The 15,933-nt window shown below is 45.3% G+C and overlaps 1 protein-coding gene across 2 annotated transcripts in view; it reads left to right on the top strand.

Moving 5' to 3' along the window:
* The window catches only part of SHISA6 (shisa family member 6), a 228,808-nt gene that overhangs the window by 208,103 nt on the left and 4,772 nt on the right, over positions 1-15,933 (top strand). For both annotated transcript variants that reach the window (XM_065693875.1, XM_065693876.1), the window contains one exon: positions 9,678-9,830. In XM_065693875.1, coding sequence (XP_065549947.1) covers positions 9,678-9,830 — 153 coding nt within the window. The remainder of the gene's footprint in view (positions 1-9,677; positions 9,831-15,933) is intronic.

The raw sequence follows: 15,933 nt of genomic DNA on the forward strand, positions 1-15,933 counted from the left end.
CCCAGCAGAGCCAAATGAGTCCTGTTTATCTGTGTCTCTGCCCAGAAATTTTAATGCAGCTCCCTCATCAGGTCCCTATTGCATTCAGTAACGTAAAGTGGTATGTGCTAAAACAGATAACTTCCCTCTGGCCCTGACAAATGCTTTTCTTTTTTATGTACTTGAAAGACAGAAATCAAAGCAGATTTACAGAGATCTCTGATTAGAAACTTTCACCTTTTTTTCTGCATTCATTTCTTGCATATACTGTATCTTAAAAGTTTGGTTGTACAAAGTGACTTGAATGATCTGACTACAAATAACCGTATGATTCAGAGTTAGACTTTATTCTTGGGTGATATTTTATTCCTAATTTATCCATATGGTCATAGATACTTTTGTTCATGATATTCATGTGTGCTGGTGCTGATGATCCATTGCTTGGTAAGTGTAAAAAATGTTATTTGGACTTTTCAAATAAGTCATCAAAAGATTGCAGTATTCATAATTACTGTTCAGATTCTGACACCGTTCAGCAATAGGTTTAATATTATCCCCTTCCTGGGTAGGACAGGGGGTACATTTTCTTGTGATGATGTAGATTTGTAGGTGGACAGAAGCTGTCATTCTGAGCACAATGTTCATGAGCTCTGTCCCTTAGCCTGTCTCTAGCACCCACATGCAGTGACACACCTGAAAGGAGCAGCATGAGGCTCAAGACATGCCCTGTGTTGCACATGGCCTGTGCTCAGTTCATTCTGAACTGAAGTTAAATCAGAGAAAGGTTCTCAGGCTACCAGTGCAGAGCAATCAGGGCAGCAACTGGAGGTGACATGCCACCGAACAACCAACATTGCAGCCTGAACAGCCAGCAAATCCCTCCCATGCCTGCAGGAGCTCCCTACAGCCTCTCCAAGTGCTGCCTCACCCAGCAAGGATGCACTTGACCTGGTATGTGTGAAGGGGAGCATGAGCTGTTGAAACTTAGAAGACCTGTCAAGATGAGAGCTCAGCTGCTGCAGGCTGGTGATCTCTCTCCACCTCCTACCATCATAGGAGCTTCACAGGTTTCTTACCTTCTCCTGTAATTCCCATTACAATGAGTCTACAGACTCATACAACCCCGGGACTAAGCGTTGTGGCAGACGTAGGGCCCTGCAGGACACCTCCTTGTGGAGGAAGGATGAAAGCCAAGTCCCCTGTGCTCCTCTTTCCCCTTCCTGTACTGGCTAGTCCTATGCAAAAGTAAAGCAACTGGCACCAACCCATTTGTTTCCCCAAAGGTCTTGGGAACCGTGGTGGGACCATAGTGTGGGGAGTGATGCAGATGTGCAGTGGGCAGCCATTCACAGTGGGTTATGCATGTGAGGTCACCGATGTGGTTACACTGAACTCTTCTGATACAGGAAGGAATAACTACTAATTACTGGTGGGATCACATATAACCTGTTCTGTCAGGCTGCTATCATTTAATTAGCGTAGTGCTGTTTGCAGCACAGTTAGCACAGAGGGAAGGTCTCTTTTTTCTCCCCAGCTGGCTGGCACAGAGGGTTTGCAGAGGGGTGAAACGTGTCTGTCCTGGGTTTGGAAAATGGGGTATGTTGGGGAAGACGATTTTCAAAGGAGATGAAATGACCACAGGCAAGTGAGTCTGCAATACCAGGACTTCATTTCCACTGTTGTTGAGGGCTGTGAATTAGCCAGCCTGACTCTGAAATTCCTACATCTGAAAGAAGTCTGTTGACCTTCTTCTGGTATCAGTCTATTCATGTACCTATTTCACTTCTAGGACACTGAGTATCCTATTATAGGGGTATCTACAGGCCTTTAGAAACCTCAGCCTGAGCTCTGCATCCAGTGACAGACTTCAGACCTCAGCAACTCTGAGTTCACAAGGTTGATGTGGGTTTCCTGAGCTCTAGAGTTTTGTTCTCCAGCAGCTGCAGATTTCATCTGCAAATGAAGAACTCAACAGCATAAAATGTAGTGATTTTGCATGTAAAAGGTGAATGTGAGCGCTCAAGTACTGGTTTCTAAACACAGTAGGTTTTACATATGAAAGCAGGTAAATCCTTTGATACACTGGTTTCTGTCGCTTAGATATTCAGTCTTTATACAAATTAAGCACATAGATTTATTTTCCTATTAAAAAAACCCAAAAATTAAAGTGTGAAAAAAAGCAAAGGGCACAAACCAGAATTGAGGCAATGAAGCACTGCCTATAACAGGAATACATATTGACTGCCTGGGCTCGGGTTCTGTAAAGCTTATTGCTTTACTTTTTACTGCTACTGGAGTTTAATCTCATCCTCTTTAGTGCACATTTAATTACGGTAACCAAGAGAGTCTTGTATAAACATTTTTTACATCTAGATAAATCACAAGCACATTGCTAAATAATATAGTTAGTAGGGAGTTCATATCATAATTTGTATGTCAGTTCATTGCATTTGATAATCATCTGAGAAATACCACCATAAGCAACAAATCGCTTCACTTCAAGGTTTTAATTTGGCCAAGTATTTTTCCATAGCTGATGTCTGGGTTCGCTCTGAGGCAATGTTACAGCTGTACCTGTGTGAACTTTAATCACATTCCTATCTATTCATGTATGTGAATCCCTCTGCTTCTCTTAATCTGTTTCTCTCCTTTCTCTCTCTCTTTTCTGTCTCCATCTCTCTTCTTCTTTATGTTTTCTTCCTTACTTCCTTCTTTCTCTTCTCTTCATTTCAAAATCCAGGGCATCTTCCTTCCTGCACAGTAACGGGGCTTTGGGGGATATATTGCTGAAATAATTCTTGCATCAGTTTTCTAACATCAGACCAGAAGCTTCAATTTGGGACAATCCCAGAGGATATGAAAATGATTCCCTACCCTGTCACATCTCCTCCAGCAATTTGTTAAGAGTTTTGTGTCTATTGTGTTTAAGACACTGTTTACAAAATCATAACAATTAAGGACTGTTTAAATTAGATTTATCCCCAGTAGAAATATATGTGAGGAAATTAGAAGATAATCAGATCTCTAGAATATAACCTACAGAACAAATAGACACATTATGTACAGTGCTCTTTCTGCGAAGCAGCAGGGCTTTAATGAAATCTGGAAGAGAGATGAACCCGGTAATCTGCCAGGACAGGACAACTTGGTCACAGCTTTTCTGGTGCATACAAGCTGCCTTTGTGATGAGGATACCAGTTCAGATTTGGCTGCTTTGCAAAGCAAAGTACAGAGATTGTTGTGTATTTTGGAGTTGTATTACAACATTGGAGCAAAGTCACCAGTGAATCGGTATCACCATTTGCCTGTCTTGACCTGAGAAGTTGCTAACAATGTCCTACAGTGCAGAGCCAACCTCTGTGGAGGCGTTGTCTTGGTTTGTTGTGGCTATGGTTGCACTTAAGCAATGGGACTGGTCTCTGATGACATGTGTGATGATCTTCCTTTAGTCTGTGATGTAGGGGAGAGAGAACAGCCTGGGGCTGAGAACAGATAAAGGACTTCAATGGCAACTTCCTTTAAAGCGCTCAGTGCTGAAGCAACTGGTCTTTGCTTTCTAGACTAAATGAATTGTGGGTTTGGACAAAGAAATCACTCTTTTTGTGGTCTCAGAATGGCAGGGCTAACACAGCCTCCCAGCTTGAGGCGCAGCTCAGCTGCTGAGTATGGAGGCCTTAACTTGCAGATGAATCCTGTTATGCCACCCATGACATGGCCCATATTCCACCCAGCAAGTGACTATTGCAAATAAAACACTGAGGCTCGGGGAGTAAAACTGTGGTGTAACTGTGTCTCCATCCTCACCTGAGGAGCTTCTCTCTGTGACAATGCAGTTGTTTAAGCAAAGGGTCAACATGAGCTGAATAGCTCTGACACTGGCCTCAGGTTCCTCTTACACAAGCAGATGATCTCAGACCATAAGCAAGGGGAAGCAGTGTCTTCATTCCTAGTGAATGCGAGACACTGAAGAAGACCAAAAGTTCCGGAGGCAAAATCACAGCATCATTAAAACCAGAGCATGTAAAACTGCTGAGGCAGAGCAGGGCATTGCCATCTGCACTGCTGGAGGTGCTGTCAGTGTGGGGATAACTGTGACTATGGCAGAAGGTTGTGGTGGTCCCTGCACTGTCTTCAGCCCGGCTGGGGGCTCGTGCCTCACCCTAGTCCCAGAGGACTGAGACAGGTTCATTTCTCTCAGGGGCTAGAGCTAGTTGTGGATTATTCCCCTTGCTTGTCTGCTGCCAGAACCAACTGTACTGAGGCATTTTCCTTTCTGAACAAGCTCCGCTTCCATGCAATGTCAAGCCTTGAGCATGAGGCACTCTCAGAGGTGGAAGGAGTTAACAGGCTGTCAAGTTTTCAATTGCACAGCCTCAAATTCAATGGGTCCTAGTCCTCAAAAGAAGAGTCCGAGTCCCAGTTCTCCACAGTCCTACATCCTGGCTGCTCTGCTGCCAGAGCCATGTGTTGTTTTCTGCATCCCCATGAAAAGGCAGCAAACTCAAGGAAACATTAGTCTGTCTTTTGCTCTGCTTCCCAAGTGCAATTCTACTTTCTGTAGTTTTTCCTTTCATTCTAATTGGCAAAATTATTCCTGTCGCCCTCTGTTGCAGCGTGTAACATAGTTCAGTTAAGCACCTTGTGTACAGAAGCATCTTCATGTTAATAGCCCCTGGGTAATATGATTCAGGTATATTATTATGCTGTGTGCATATATTGTAGCATTTAAGGGCATCATCTTGCAATGTGCTGGTGTACCTCATCCTCTCTGCATCTTATCCCTTCAGTTCTCAGCCATGAGCCATGAAAGACCTAATCCCAGCACCATCCTGACATGCAAAATATTTTTATCACTGACTGAATTTAGAATCCCACATCTCCAGTTCATATAAATGAGGGCAACCACTCACTGGAGAGCTGCTGATTTACACCATGGAGGATCTGACCTGGAAATGTATAAACCTCTTTGAGGTTCTTCATGACAGATGCAGAAGATTGTCAATAGCAGTGTTTGTAACATAAAAAAAGAAGTGTGAAAACACAGATCATTCCCCCACAAACACAGAAGATGTATGTTACAAACTGTAATCGGAGGCTGTTCACATCAGTTCTTTGCATGCTGTAACAGTATGTCACTTCCAGGATGGCTCAGGAGGTGCTAAGCCTTGGCACAGAAGGCAACCAAACGTCATCAGCTACCACCAGATTTTCCTGAGGAGCACAGTCCTGTGCAAGAGCTTGCATCAGAATCGGAGACTTTGTGGCTGAGCCTTCAAGTGGGGGAGCAGAAGGCAGTGCTGGGGGAGCAGTGCGTGCTTTGACAGAGGACTGAAGCGATGCTGAGCTGAAGCTGAGCAGCAGAAGGCTTGGTTGTATCAGCTTCTCCTAGGTGACATTGTTTGCTTTCTCTGGGTGAATGTTTTAAAAGGCATCTGTTGAAATGTCTTGCAGAATTCACACAACATATGTGCAGGCTCCTGTGCAAATATGGAGCACATCCCTTTTGCCACTTGAGCTTGGTTTAAAACTTTGCCATACATTCACTTTGTTGGTGGGTTTGGGTTTTTTTGTCTTGGGTATCACCTGTTGCTGTCCTTGTACACGAAAGGTGCTGCACCTCATGTAAACACAGTTTGAAACAGGAATTGCCTTCCGAGAACAGGGGCAGAGCAAGACATCTTGAGAAGACTTCAGGTCTGATGTCCGCTACACAAGTGACCAGCTTTAGAGATCCTGAAACTGCTTCTGAGCCCTGTGCTTGCAGAAGGTTTGTGAAAGACTGACAGTGAAGTGAGGCTCTCCTTCAACTTAGAGTGGCTTCCCTTCCTTCACAGATCAGACAGCGACTGAGTGCATGCATACAGCAGAGGAGAGAATCTGTATGTACACTCAGCTGTAACTGCAATCCCTACTGCATAGAGGGAACTGCAGACCCTGACCTCCACAGGGGTGACATGCCTACCGCAGGCCGTATCTCCATTTCAGGATACAAGCTGTATCAGGAAACATGTTCCTCTGGCATCAGTGCAAGCAGTGCAAAAAGAGGGCAAAGCTCTGACACTCTGCTTCAGGGCAGCACTTTCTCAAGTTCTTATGCAAGAGTATGGTCTGAATAGAGACCTTCTGAGACTGGTCTACTGGTCCTTATGGATATACAACAGCATTTGGACTGGCCCAAGAGTTCTAGCTTGTGAAACAGAAGAAAAGCAAAGTTCTTGCTTGGTACGTGTCCAAGAAGAGAGATCAGATCTGCAAAGGAGGAGTTTCTCCACAGAGATGCCTGCTCCCTTCCTGAGCGTATAGTGCTAACACTGTGCAGCCTAACGAGTTCTGGGCAGTGCTGTGCCATGATATCAGCCACACCAGTGGCTGGAGCAACATGGCACCATGGTCAGTGCTCTGAAACCACTCATGCTCAGTGGATGAGGGAATGCTGCAGAGCTGAGCCCTCTTCTGCAGAATTAATCACAGAGACACTGGCAGAATTTTAAGATGTTGCATTGGCTGTAAAAAGATGCGGCTGCTTCGAGGCTGTAGCACAGAGAATTCGGAAAACAAGAGAAATGACACTGCTGGATGATGCTCCCAACTCTGGTGTATGTGCTGTGCGCTGGGTGAGCTTTATTTCCTTCATTTCCCTTTCCAAAGAGCTTTGCAAATTGTGCCCAGAATGCACGATGTAGCAGAAAGGCATTAAGTGGCACATGGCTGCAGGATGGCGGTGAGGAAGATGTGCACCAATACTGACTTTCAAAAGTAATCCCTGTAACTATGGCATGTTTTCTGTTTTCCAGTAGTCATCTCCCACTGCCCAGAATACAGAGCGGGGCTGGAATGAGTGGAATGCTGGATAACAGCAGTGTACAACCTCTGCTGCCTCGTGGGGAATGTGGAGATCTTTTTATTTACACCCTGTTCATTAATTATGTCCTGCGTCTTCTATAGGAGCCAACAAACACCATAAACAAAAAGGAGAGATGCCTGAGAAAAGCATGACTCAAATCCATTGCAAGGATGAAGAACTACTGCAAATCTTCTGCTGCACTGGTCCCAGAATACAAATTGCAGAAGATATTTCTCCTTACCAGAGTCTCTCGGTTCTCTGATCTTGCCCTCAAACTACATTATGCAAAAGTAATCTGAAATTATCTTTGGTCATTTCAGTTTATCCCTTATTTTCCTGAATGATGGGGAGTGGATTTCAAGGTGACTTCTCATTTGCCAAAATCATTACAGCCTGCTCCTGACTGACTGGATGGAAAAAGCAGTCCGCAGATGCACTGATTCTGCACAAGCCCATCAGATAAATGTGTGCACTTAATTTCACACACCTCATGCAAATAGTCAATTAATGCTCCTGCTTTGGCACTGAACGCAGGTTCCATACATAAGACTGGGCTTATTTCAGCATGTCCAAGCCTCCATGCAAAATGGAGATTAGACACAGGTTCTGGCTGATAAACTTGTAAAGAGATGTTACCCCAGGCTCCTTGCCACACAAGCACAAATAGGAGTGGAGACATATTTTCAATGCTAATACAGTCTCTCTTTACTGGATAATATCTAATCAATTGTTTCCAGCACCCTGATGAATACGATGCACTTCCTAATCCTGCAGTCAGTCTATTAGACATGGATTGAAGTCATCAGCAAGCAAATAATGTTCTCAGAGAGATGACACATTTGCTATATGCTCACTTGGGGCTATGTTCTTTTTGCCAGACAATAACCCTACTCCAGGAGTGCAGAGGTGTACATGAGCAGTAGGAAAGAAGAGTTTATTAACCAAGATGGTTATTGCACCGTTAAGAGGAAAATTTCACCATTGCTGAATTCCATAAGAAAGTACCTCATAATTTCTCAGACCTGGGAATGAAATGATGCTCTGGCAGAGAGCTGGGCTGTTCCCTTTCTGTGGGATGGCTGACGCTGGCTGTCAGGTTTTGAGCCCAGAGGACAGCATTCAGATGCTTGCTGAAGCAGGCGAAGCCCCTGTTTCCTTGCTGGCAGCGCTGCGGCATCACACAAAGTTGGGGCATCCCATGCTGGTGCCAGACTGGTACTCAAGGAGAGGGGAAGCTGTTCCTTCACTCATGGTTGCACCCTGGCACTGTTGTGATTTGTTCTGCAGAAGCTTCATGGTGAGGAAGCTCATGGTGCAGCAGAATACACTCGGTGACAACAGGGGCAGGAAGGAGCAAGAGCTGGGTTTGCTGACGTGGCAGTTGTAGTTCAAGTGCCAAACCATGGGTGGTCTCAGAGCTCTGACAGATTCCCCCAGCACTCAGCCTCTTGTGAGTGTCTTGGATAACCTGGAATACCCCAATGGCACAGGCGCGTCTGAATTGAGGACTGGGCATGTAAGTCTGCTGAGAGGTGCAGAGCAGTGCTCTCACCACAGTGACTTTGGGAGATCATGAGCAGGTTTATGCTGGAAGACAAGACTGTCTCAGCCCACCATTGGGAAGCGTGGGTGCAATGTGAAGGTAGGTGAGAGGAGGTTTAAAATATCCAGGGGAAGTCACAGTGGGGGAGAAGTTGTGGAGGCAGCTCTGCATTCCCACGTGCAGGAATGTGGGAACCCAGGACTTGGGAATTCTGACAGTCCTCACCTGTATCGGAGAATTTAGCTGTCTGGTTTTATTTTCAGGCCATGCTTGAAGTGTCCACCCCCTTACGCAATCCCATCACTGCTGCAGACTCCCACAGAGCCCACTGTAGTCTCACCTAGCTTTGGGTCTCATCATTGAAGCTCTGGCTATTTTAATACTCTTGTACCTGCCTATTTTAACATCTGAACACCTGGGATTTATAAACGCAGTTCAATAGGTCCCTGTTCCTTGGCTGTGCTGATGAAAGACCATTTTCCATCCAGCTTGCAGCAAAGGAACAAGATTTCAAAACTCTGCAGGTTGTCTGGACTTGAATTTTAACGTTCATGCTCAGTGCCAATCTTTACTCTCAGTGCCCTCGGCATCAGCATCCTGACAGCAGGCATTTTGACACTGGCTGGGGATTCCCTCAGGGACCAACTCCTCAGGGATGGCACCTCCTTCCCTGCATCAGGAACCTCTCCAGACCTTGCTTTGTCTTCTGACTGCACCCAGATGCACACCCCACAGCTGCACTTCACACTTCCCAAGGGGAGCATGGTCATCTCTAGAGCCCACCAGAACCCCTGGGGCTGCAGACTGGCTTTGCCAGGAACCTCCAGGGTCAAAGCATTAATCAGAAAGCTGGCGAAATGAGAGAACAATTTGACCACCAGCCTCAGTTAAAGTAACCCCACAGACTCCTTTCCATGTCTCTGATGGTGGAAAAGGCACAGCTTGCTGGGGTGAAGGTAAGTGATGCTGCCTGAATTCATGCAGGCTGCGGTGGGGCCCATCCACAGCACCATGACACAGCCCTCCACAGTAAGTGGACCAGACACCCCATCCTGCTTTCAGGAGAGCTGGTTGCCCAGGGGCTTCTGAGGTCCAGTTTTCTTCTCTCCATAACCACTGTGGACAAGGAAGCGATGCCACAGAATCCGTTTTTCGCTGATCAGCTGGTGCCCGTTTGACTTGTGTGCACAGCCTGTCACCGAGGCTGGCTCAGATACCGCTCTTCTCCCTGCCAGAGTCTGTGGGAATGGCTTGCCTCTCTCCGCTTCATTGGGTGCACGCTGTAGACATGTCTTTGTTGTTTCTTTTCAGACAAGCCACGAATGAACAACATCCTTACTTCTGCCACCGAACCCTACGACCTCTCCTTCTCCCGGTCCTTCCAGAACCTCTCTCACCTCCCACCATCCTATGAGTCTGCCGTCAAGACAAACCCAAGTAAATATTCTTCTCTGAAGAGACTAAGTAGGTGTCAGCTCATTTCATTTCTTTTGTATCTCATTTGCTTGTAAGCCACATTGGGCACAATGTTAAGGCAATAACCTCCTTCCCTCTGTCGTTGTACTGCCCCAGCTGGTGTCTCTGGTAATGATTCTTCTGGCTGTCACTTCCCATTAAGGAAGAGTGTAGAGAAAGAGTCACTTCATTACTGTGAGAGCACATGTGGTTATTTGCTTACTGACCTCCTCCTGTGCTGCCTCCCATTACACCACCTTGTATCTGCTCCTCATAGAGTCATCTGAAAATCTTCTTTCTGCTGGAGTTGAGATGAACCAAGCTGCCTGCCCCGGATCAGCTGAGTTCACTTTGGTGTACCCAGGGCAGGTATCTCCCCATCCATGGGGTAGCTGAAAGCAGATGACAAGCCCATGGTGACAGAAAGCTGCTGAAATGGTTAGGAACATCTATTTCAGTAGGAGGGCAGTGGTGTGATCTGCTGCCGTGTTTCATGGTGTATGTGTCTGGATCTGGTCCTGACTTGTGCCATGAACTGATCCGAGGACTGTCTGTTATTGTGGCATGTTGCTGACCACCCTGTTCACACTAGTTGATATCTGTTCTTTCTTACTGTTTTATGTATTGCATTGTTCTGCCAACTTTGCTGTGAATGCTCCAGCCCACCACATTTGCTGATGGCACTCTTCAGCTTTGGTGGGTTTATGAAATAAGTGGCATTTCTGCAGGCAAATGCTCTCTCCAGACTGACACTAGGTTTGTAGTATATTTGTTTCCCTGAACGTTTTTTGGATGCAGCTTGTATTCATACTGCCGAATTTAGAGAAATTTCTTAGGTGTTTATCCTTGCAATAGCTTCATTGAAGGTAGGGCAGGATGAGAGTCCCAATTTAGCCAGTTAAGTGAGAGACACAAAATTAAGTGGCAGGGAAGCCCTTGGACTGTCAATAGGAAATCTCTGTGGAAGACTTTTCATGTAAATGGAAATGATTCATGTACATGGAAATGTAGCACATAAAAATCTCAGCCCACTCCTTGGCCCTTCAGCATGGAACAAGTTTAACATTAAGGCAAATACCTTTGATGTGTTTAAGACTAAGATTGTGCTTAACCTTGTTAGAGAACAGAGGTGAGGTATTTTGTGACTGGAGCCTGCCATCTTCCCTGTTCAGCGTGCCACATGCATAACTCTCCTTTACTATGAGCTTTGGTCCCTGATAGCATTTGGATCTCCCACTGCCACCCACAAGCATTTTCCCCTCACTACAGCCTAATGATGGACAGTCCATGTTCTTGATCAATTTTGATGGTACTATCTAATATTGGAAAACCCTTAAAATCACAGCACTTTAATATTACCGCTTTAAAATGTGATGATTTATTTTCATTTCTTAGCTGAAATGAAAATTTCTAAGCATTACAAATATACCCTCTAGATAGCCCTGAAAACTGCTGTTTAATTGGTAGTGGATTTGCAGTGCCTGGGATTACCTGGGGTACATACTTCCTATTCAGAGTCTGGGAGATCTCCGTCCTGGCATCACTGAGAATAGGTTAGAAATGATGGCTGCTCCTGTCGCGATGCAGAGGATGGTCAGGACCATTTCTAGCCTGTGGTTTATTTATTGCTTCACATACTGTGCATGGATTCTCGGTGAAATGCCCTTGAGCTCCATATTAAAGCTATTGATGTATCTCACTGGAACATTAAAAAAACACAAATGAATCCCAATGGAAACTCCCACCCCTTCCACAGCCAACATCTGGGAATGTATGTCAGATCTGAACGCTCTCCTCTACATACTCCTGCAATTCCTACCTGACTCAGACTGAGTATAAATTCACCTGCACCAAGCAATGCCATCTCTTCACTGAGCAATACCTTACTAAGTGGTGTCTCAGCAGTCTGACCCATTGGGTGCAGTAAATTTTGCTCAGCAGTTGAAGAAAGGACGGGCCCTTACTTGTCCAGCTTGCCCCTCAGTAGATCACAGAGGAAGGAATAAGTATTGGAGCCTAACACTGCATTTCCCAGGTATTTGTCTAAAATGACAAAAGCAGGTTTGTATTAAGGTGCCAAGATTACACATCCTCAACAACGTGCTGAGTATAGTCAGCATCCCTCTCTTGAGCTTCTCCTGACGGTGGCCCTGTCCCCATTCAGAGGATACCTGGCAGTCAACATGAACCTAAGAACATTACAGTTAGTCTTTGGGCATTGGCTGTAGTGGGGTTCATTCACCCCCTTAGCTTTTCAGCAGCATCCACCCTAGAAGGGGATCCCTGCACACTGCAATGGAAAGAGCAGCTATTTACCCATGAGTGGCAGGTTCTAGTTACAGTTCAGTCATCTTTGCAAGGCACCAAACTATCCTTTTGCAAAACACCCAACAAATGTCAAACCAACTGCCTCACACTGTATTTTTGACTAACTAGACAGCAGTTCCAGGTCTGAAAGTGCTAAGCACCCTATGCTCCCACTGGGCTTGCATATGCTCAGCTCCTCTGGAATCACTGAATCACTTGCTTATGGCTGGTCTTCTTCAGAGCCAAAGGAAAATAGGCACTCAGGTCCTAGACCCACCCTTGTTAAATGCCAGCAATACTTTTTCTTACTCCATATGAGGCAGCTAAAGGCAACACAAATTCCAGGAAAAGTATCTAAATGCTGGGATTTGCAAAGATTTTTTTGTTTTGTTGTATTTTTCATATTTAAAATGAGTTGTTTCTAACAAACTCCCTGCCATGGTTAAAAAAAAAAAAAAGAATGTTGTGAAGAGCTCATTAATAAACATCATATTTCTGAGTAAAACAAAAGGAATTAGATACATTTTTAATCAGCTATTTCAGTTGCCAGACAGCTAAAGGTCACTTACTCTCCCACAGTTAGCAGTGACAGTGGAATGCAGTTTCTTCCCAAGAACATCTAAATTGAATAATCAAGGCCTATCCAGGAAGAAATAATGTTTAGTCTAATATCTCCTTGCCAGAAATGAGGAAGCAGAGCTCAACAAGGGTATGGTGAGATCCACCTCACCCTACTTCAGCTGTTCAGCAATCAGGCATCTTGTTTGTGCATTTGATGGAGGCATCTCCATAGTCAGTGAAGGACATCTCCATGTGAGCTCTCTGAAGATGCCAGTCTGTCACTGACACCAGAGTTGCTCTGGTAAGCTACCTAGCTCTTTGCTGGATAAGAGCTCAAATCAAGCATAATTTGAGATGCCTAGAGCTTAATGAGGTACATCCCACTTTAGGAGCCTCATCTCAGTGATCTGTAAAACAAAGAAGAGATGAGCATCTGCTGCATCTGCATCCCTGGGGAATGTGCCTAGCTTAGAGAGGGGACCTCCTCACTGCTGGAGTAGCAGGGTGGGCACTCACCCCTGCTGTCACTTGACTAAGAAAGTAGGACCATGGCTTCTTCTTCCAGAGCAAGAGCTTGAAGAGGGTCCAGGCCTTACAGGAGCAGTAGGAAACATGTCGATCTAGCACAGCAGCCAGCCGGAAGCAGAGCCTGTGCAAGCAGCGCTATTTCTGCTTCCATGGCTGTTTAACTCCGCAGCTTTTACTTCAAAGCACAGACAACAGGAAACCCATTTGGGGTTGCTACGTGTGAAGCCAAGGAGGGGGACCCCCGAGGGGCAGGGTGCTACGTCCACGGGAAGCTCTATGCCCCTGTCAGTCTGGCATGTGGGAAGAGCAGCGGTGGGGGGATGTGGGAACACATGGCTGAGCAAGAGCAGCTGGATTAATTCTGTCCTGCCCAGCACTCCAGGGAACTGCTGCCTCCAGCTAAGTGAGAAAGGTCAGTCAGGAAGGAAGATAATATTTTCAGGCATATTAAGCCACTTGGTATTGGCTAAAGAAGCATCACAAATGACTAGGCAGCTTGGAAATGTTACAGCCAATTAAAACAGGAGAGACAAGCCCAGAGAGGGAATACACTGGAGCTGCAGAGAAAGAAGAGCAAAGAACTTACCTTTAAGTAAAGCAGAGAAATGACGGCCTTACAGACATACACAAATGCACATATTTTAACCATATTCACAACCAACTACGGGAAGAAAAAATATCCTTGGCTTTTCCACATTCTCTTTGCAGAATGCCACAAACATACATCATTTCTCTAATTACAGTGTGAGAGGAGCTGTGCTCTGCCTTTCTGTGATGGCATCTCGTACAAGTAGAGGTGAGATGTGTAAGAGCACTCATTTGTGGCTCTACCTCCAAATGGAAGGAAGGAAAAAAAACCCAAAAAGCTGTCTGAGGGCAAATCAGATCATTTAAAGCCAAGTCAGATGAAGCATTCAAACACTCCTCAAGTTTGATGAGACCATCCATGGCCAATGTTCTAGAAATTGCCAAAGAAAGAAAGGGAGGAAAGAAACAACCAAAACCTATGGAAAAAAATAATCCTGAAAATGTGCAGAAAATGTGATTTCCATAATTCAAAATGTATGAAAAACGTGAGTGAAGCCCCAGAAGTATGAGATTGACTTAAAAAAAGGAGAAACTTCCTTTATCAATCAATACGTCAGTGATTTCATTCTGTCTCCACATCATTTCTGGCCTTTTGGAATCCACTAAGGACACATTTTGAATTCTTAAGCAGATCCATGAGGCAGAAACATATTCTACTGTAGTTTTATTTTGGCTAAAAATACAAGTATCAGTTTTCACATGAGCATCAATGAGAAGATAAGGGGTAGCAGTACCAGAGCCTCACTAGCCCAGTGACCTTCCTGGTGCAATATGGATGAGATGAATCAGACTGGATGGGTTCAGTTACCAGAAACATTTTGATTTTAGGAAACTGTGCAACCAGATAGTCCACAGTTCCCACTAGGTGTGAGGGTGAAGCACCCAGTGCCTCCAGGCTCAAAAGCCTGGAGATGTGCTGGTTTCATCGCTTCCCCTGGGTACAGAGATGCTGCGGTTACAGAGCTGTGCTAAGCTTCTCCCTTAGCATGAAGGCACAAGCGTGACCCAGCACGCTCGGCCTCCTGTCCAGCTACGTTCCCCATGACTGATTCTGCAACACTCATGAACTGACACCACATTCCAGAGGCAGCTGCCTGTTAAATGTCTGTCTGGTGCCTGCTTAAACCAGCTTGTTGTTCACGGGAAACTGCCATTTCGGCTTTGACTCCTTAGAGATGGAGATGTGAAGTCTTTCTACACCTGAAAATGGTCCCAGAATAACTGTGCCAATATCTACATGTGTCTCTCAGCATCACAGGAGGACACAGCCTGTGTGAGCTTGGGAACACCTTTGAAATGAAATCAGTTCCCTGAATGGGTTAGCCACTGCCAGCAAAAGGCCGTGCAGACCCCTACGCTGTGTACAGGGGTGGAAGAAGGAAGGAAAAGATGTTTTTAATACTCTAAGTTGGCAAAAATGTTAAAGTCCAGAGCATGCTGCATTCTTTATCTAAATTGGCAAGGAACTTCAAAACACTTTTAATCAGCTGATTTTGTCACCTCACCAGCAGCCTCAGACCACTGTAAACCTCACATAAGCTGGTTTAGCTCCTGCTGGCAATTACCACAGCCAGGTTTGAGCATCCAACCACATCTCCATTTGGGATATTCTCTGCTTTAATTGCGTCTATTTGGAGTCACTTGGGCAAATCCAGTGGACCTTCTGTCATGCAGAGCAGAGGCCAAGTGCCAAAGTGCTAATTGCTTCGCTCCTATTCAGCATCCAGCTCCAAGCATCATTATCAAGCTTGCACACACCAAGTGTGTGCAAGTCTATCTACGGCCACATTATAGAATAAAAATGTCTACAATTACTGTGGCCATATGGAATTTTCCCAGTCCTTCTCAGGCTTCCTAGAAGGTGATTTTAAAGACACAAGAGCTTGGAAGCAGGGGAGCCGTTGTCTGACATTTTCAATGAGACATTCTTCCAAAAAGCTTAAAAAAAGACTTATTTCTACAATATATACTCTGGTGAGCAAACCCCATCAGCAGCAAGCTGATGTAGAGGAGAGTTCTGGGTAACTCTCCACCAAGGAGAGCCTTGGTGGTGTGTAGGCTGTAAAGAAGGGGTTGGCAGCAACAGTGGTGCCAACAGGCTGTGCATTTTGGCACGCGTATTCTCAGC

The sequence above is a fragment of the Lathamus discolor genome, chromosome 13 (assembly GCF_037157495.1).
Source record: "Lathamus discolor isolate bLatDis1 chromosome 13, bLatDis1.hap1, whole genome shotgun sequence".
NCBI classification, from domain to species: Eukaryota; Metazoa; Chordata; class Aves; order Psittaciformes; family Psittacidae; genus Lathamus; species Lathamus discolor.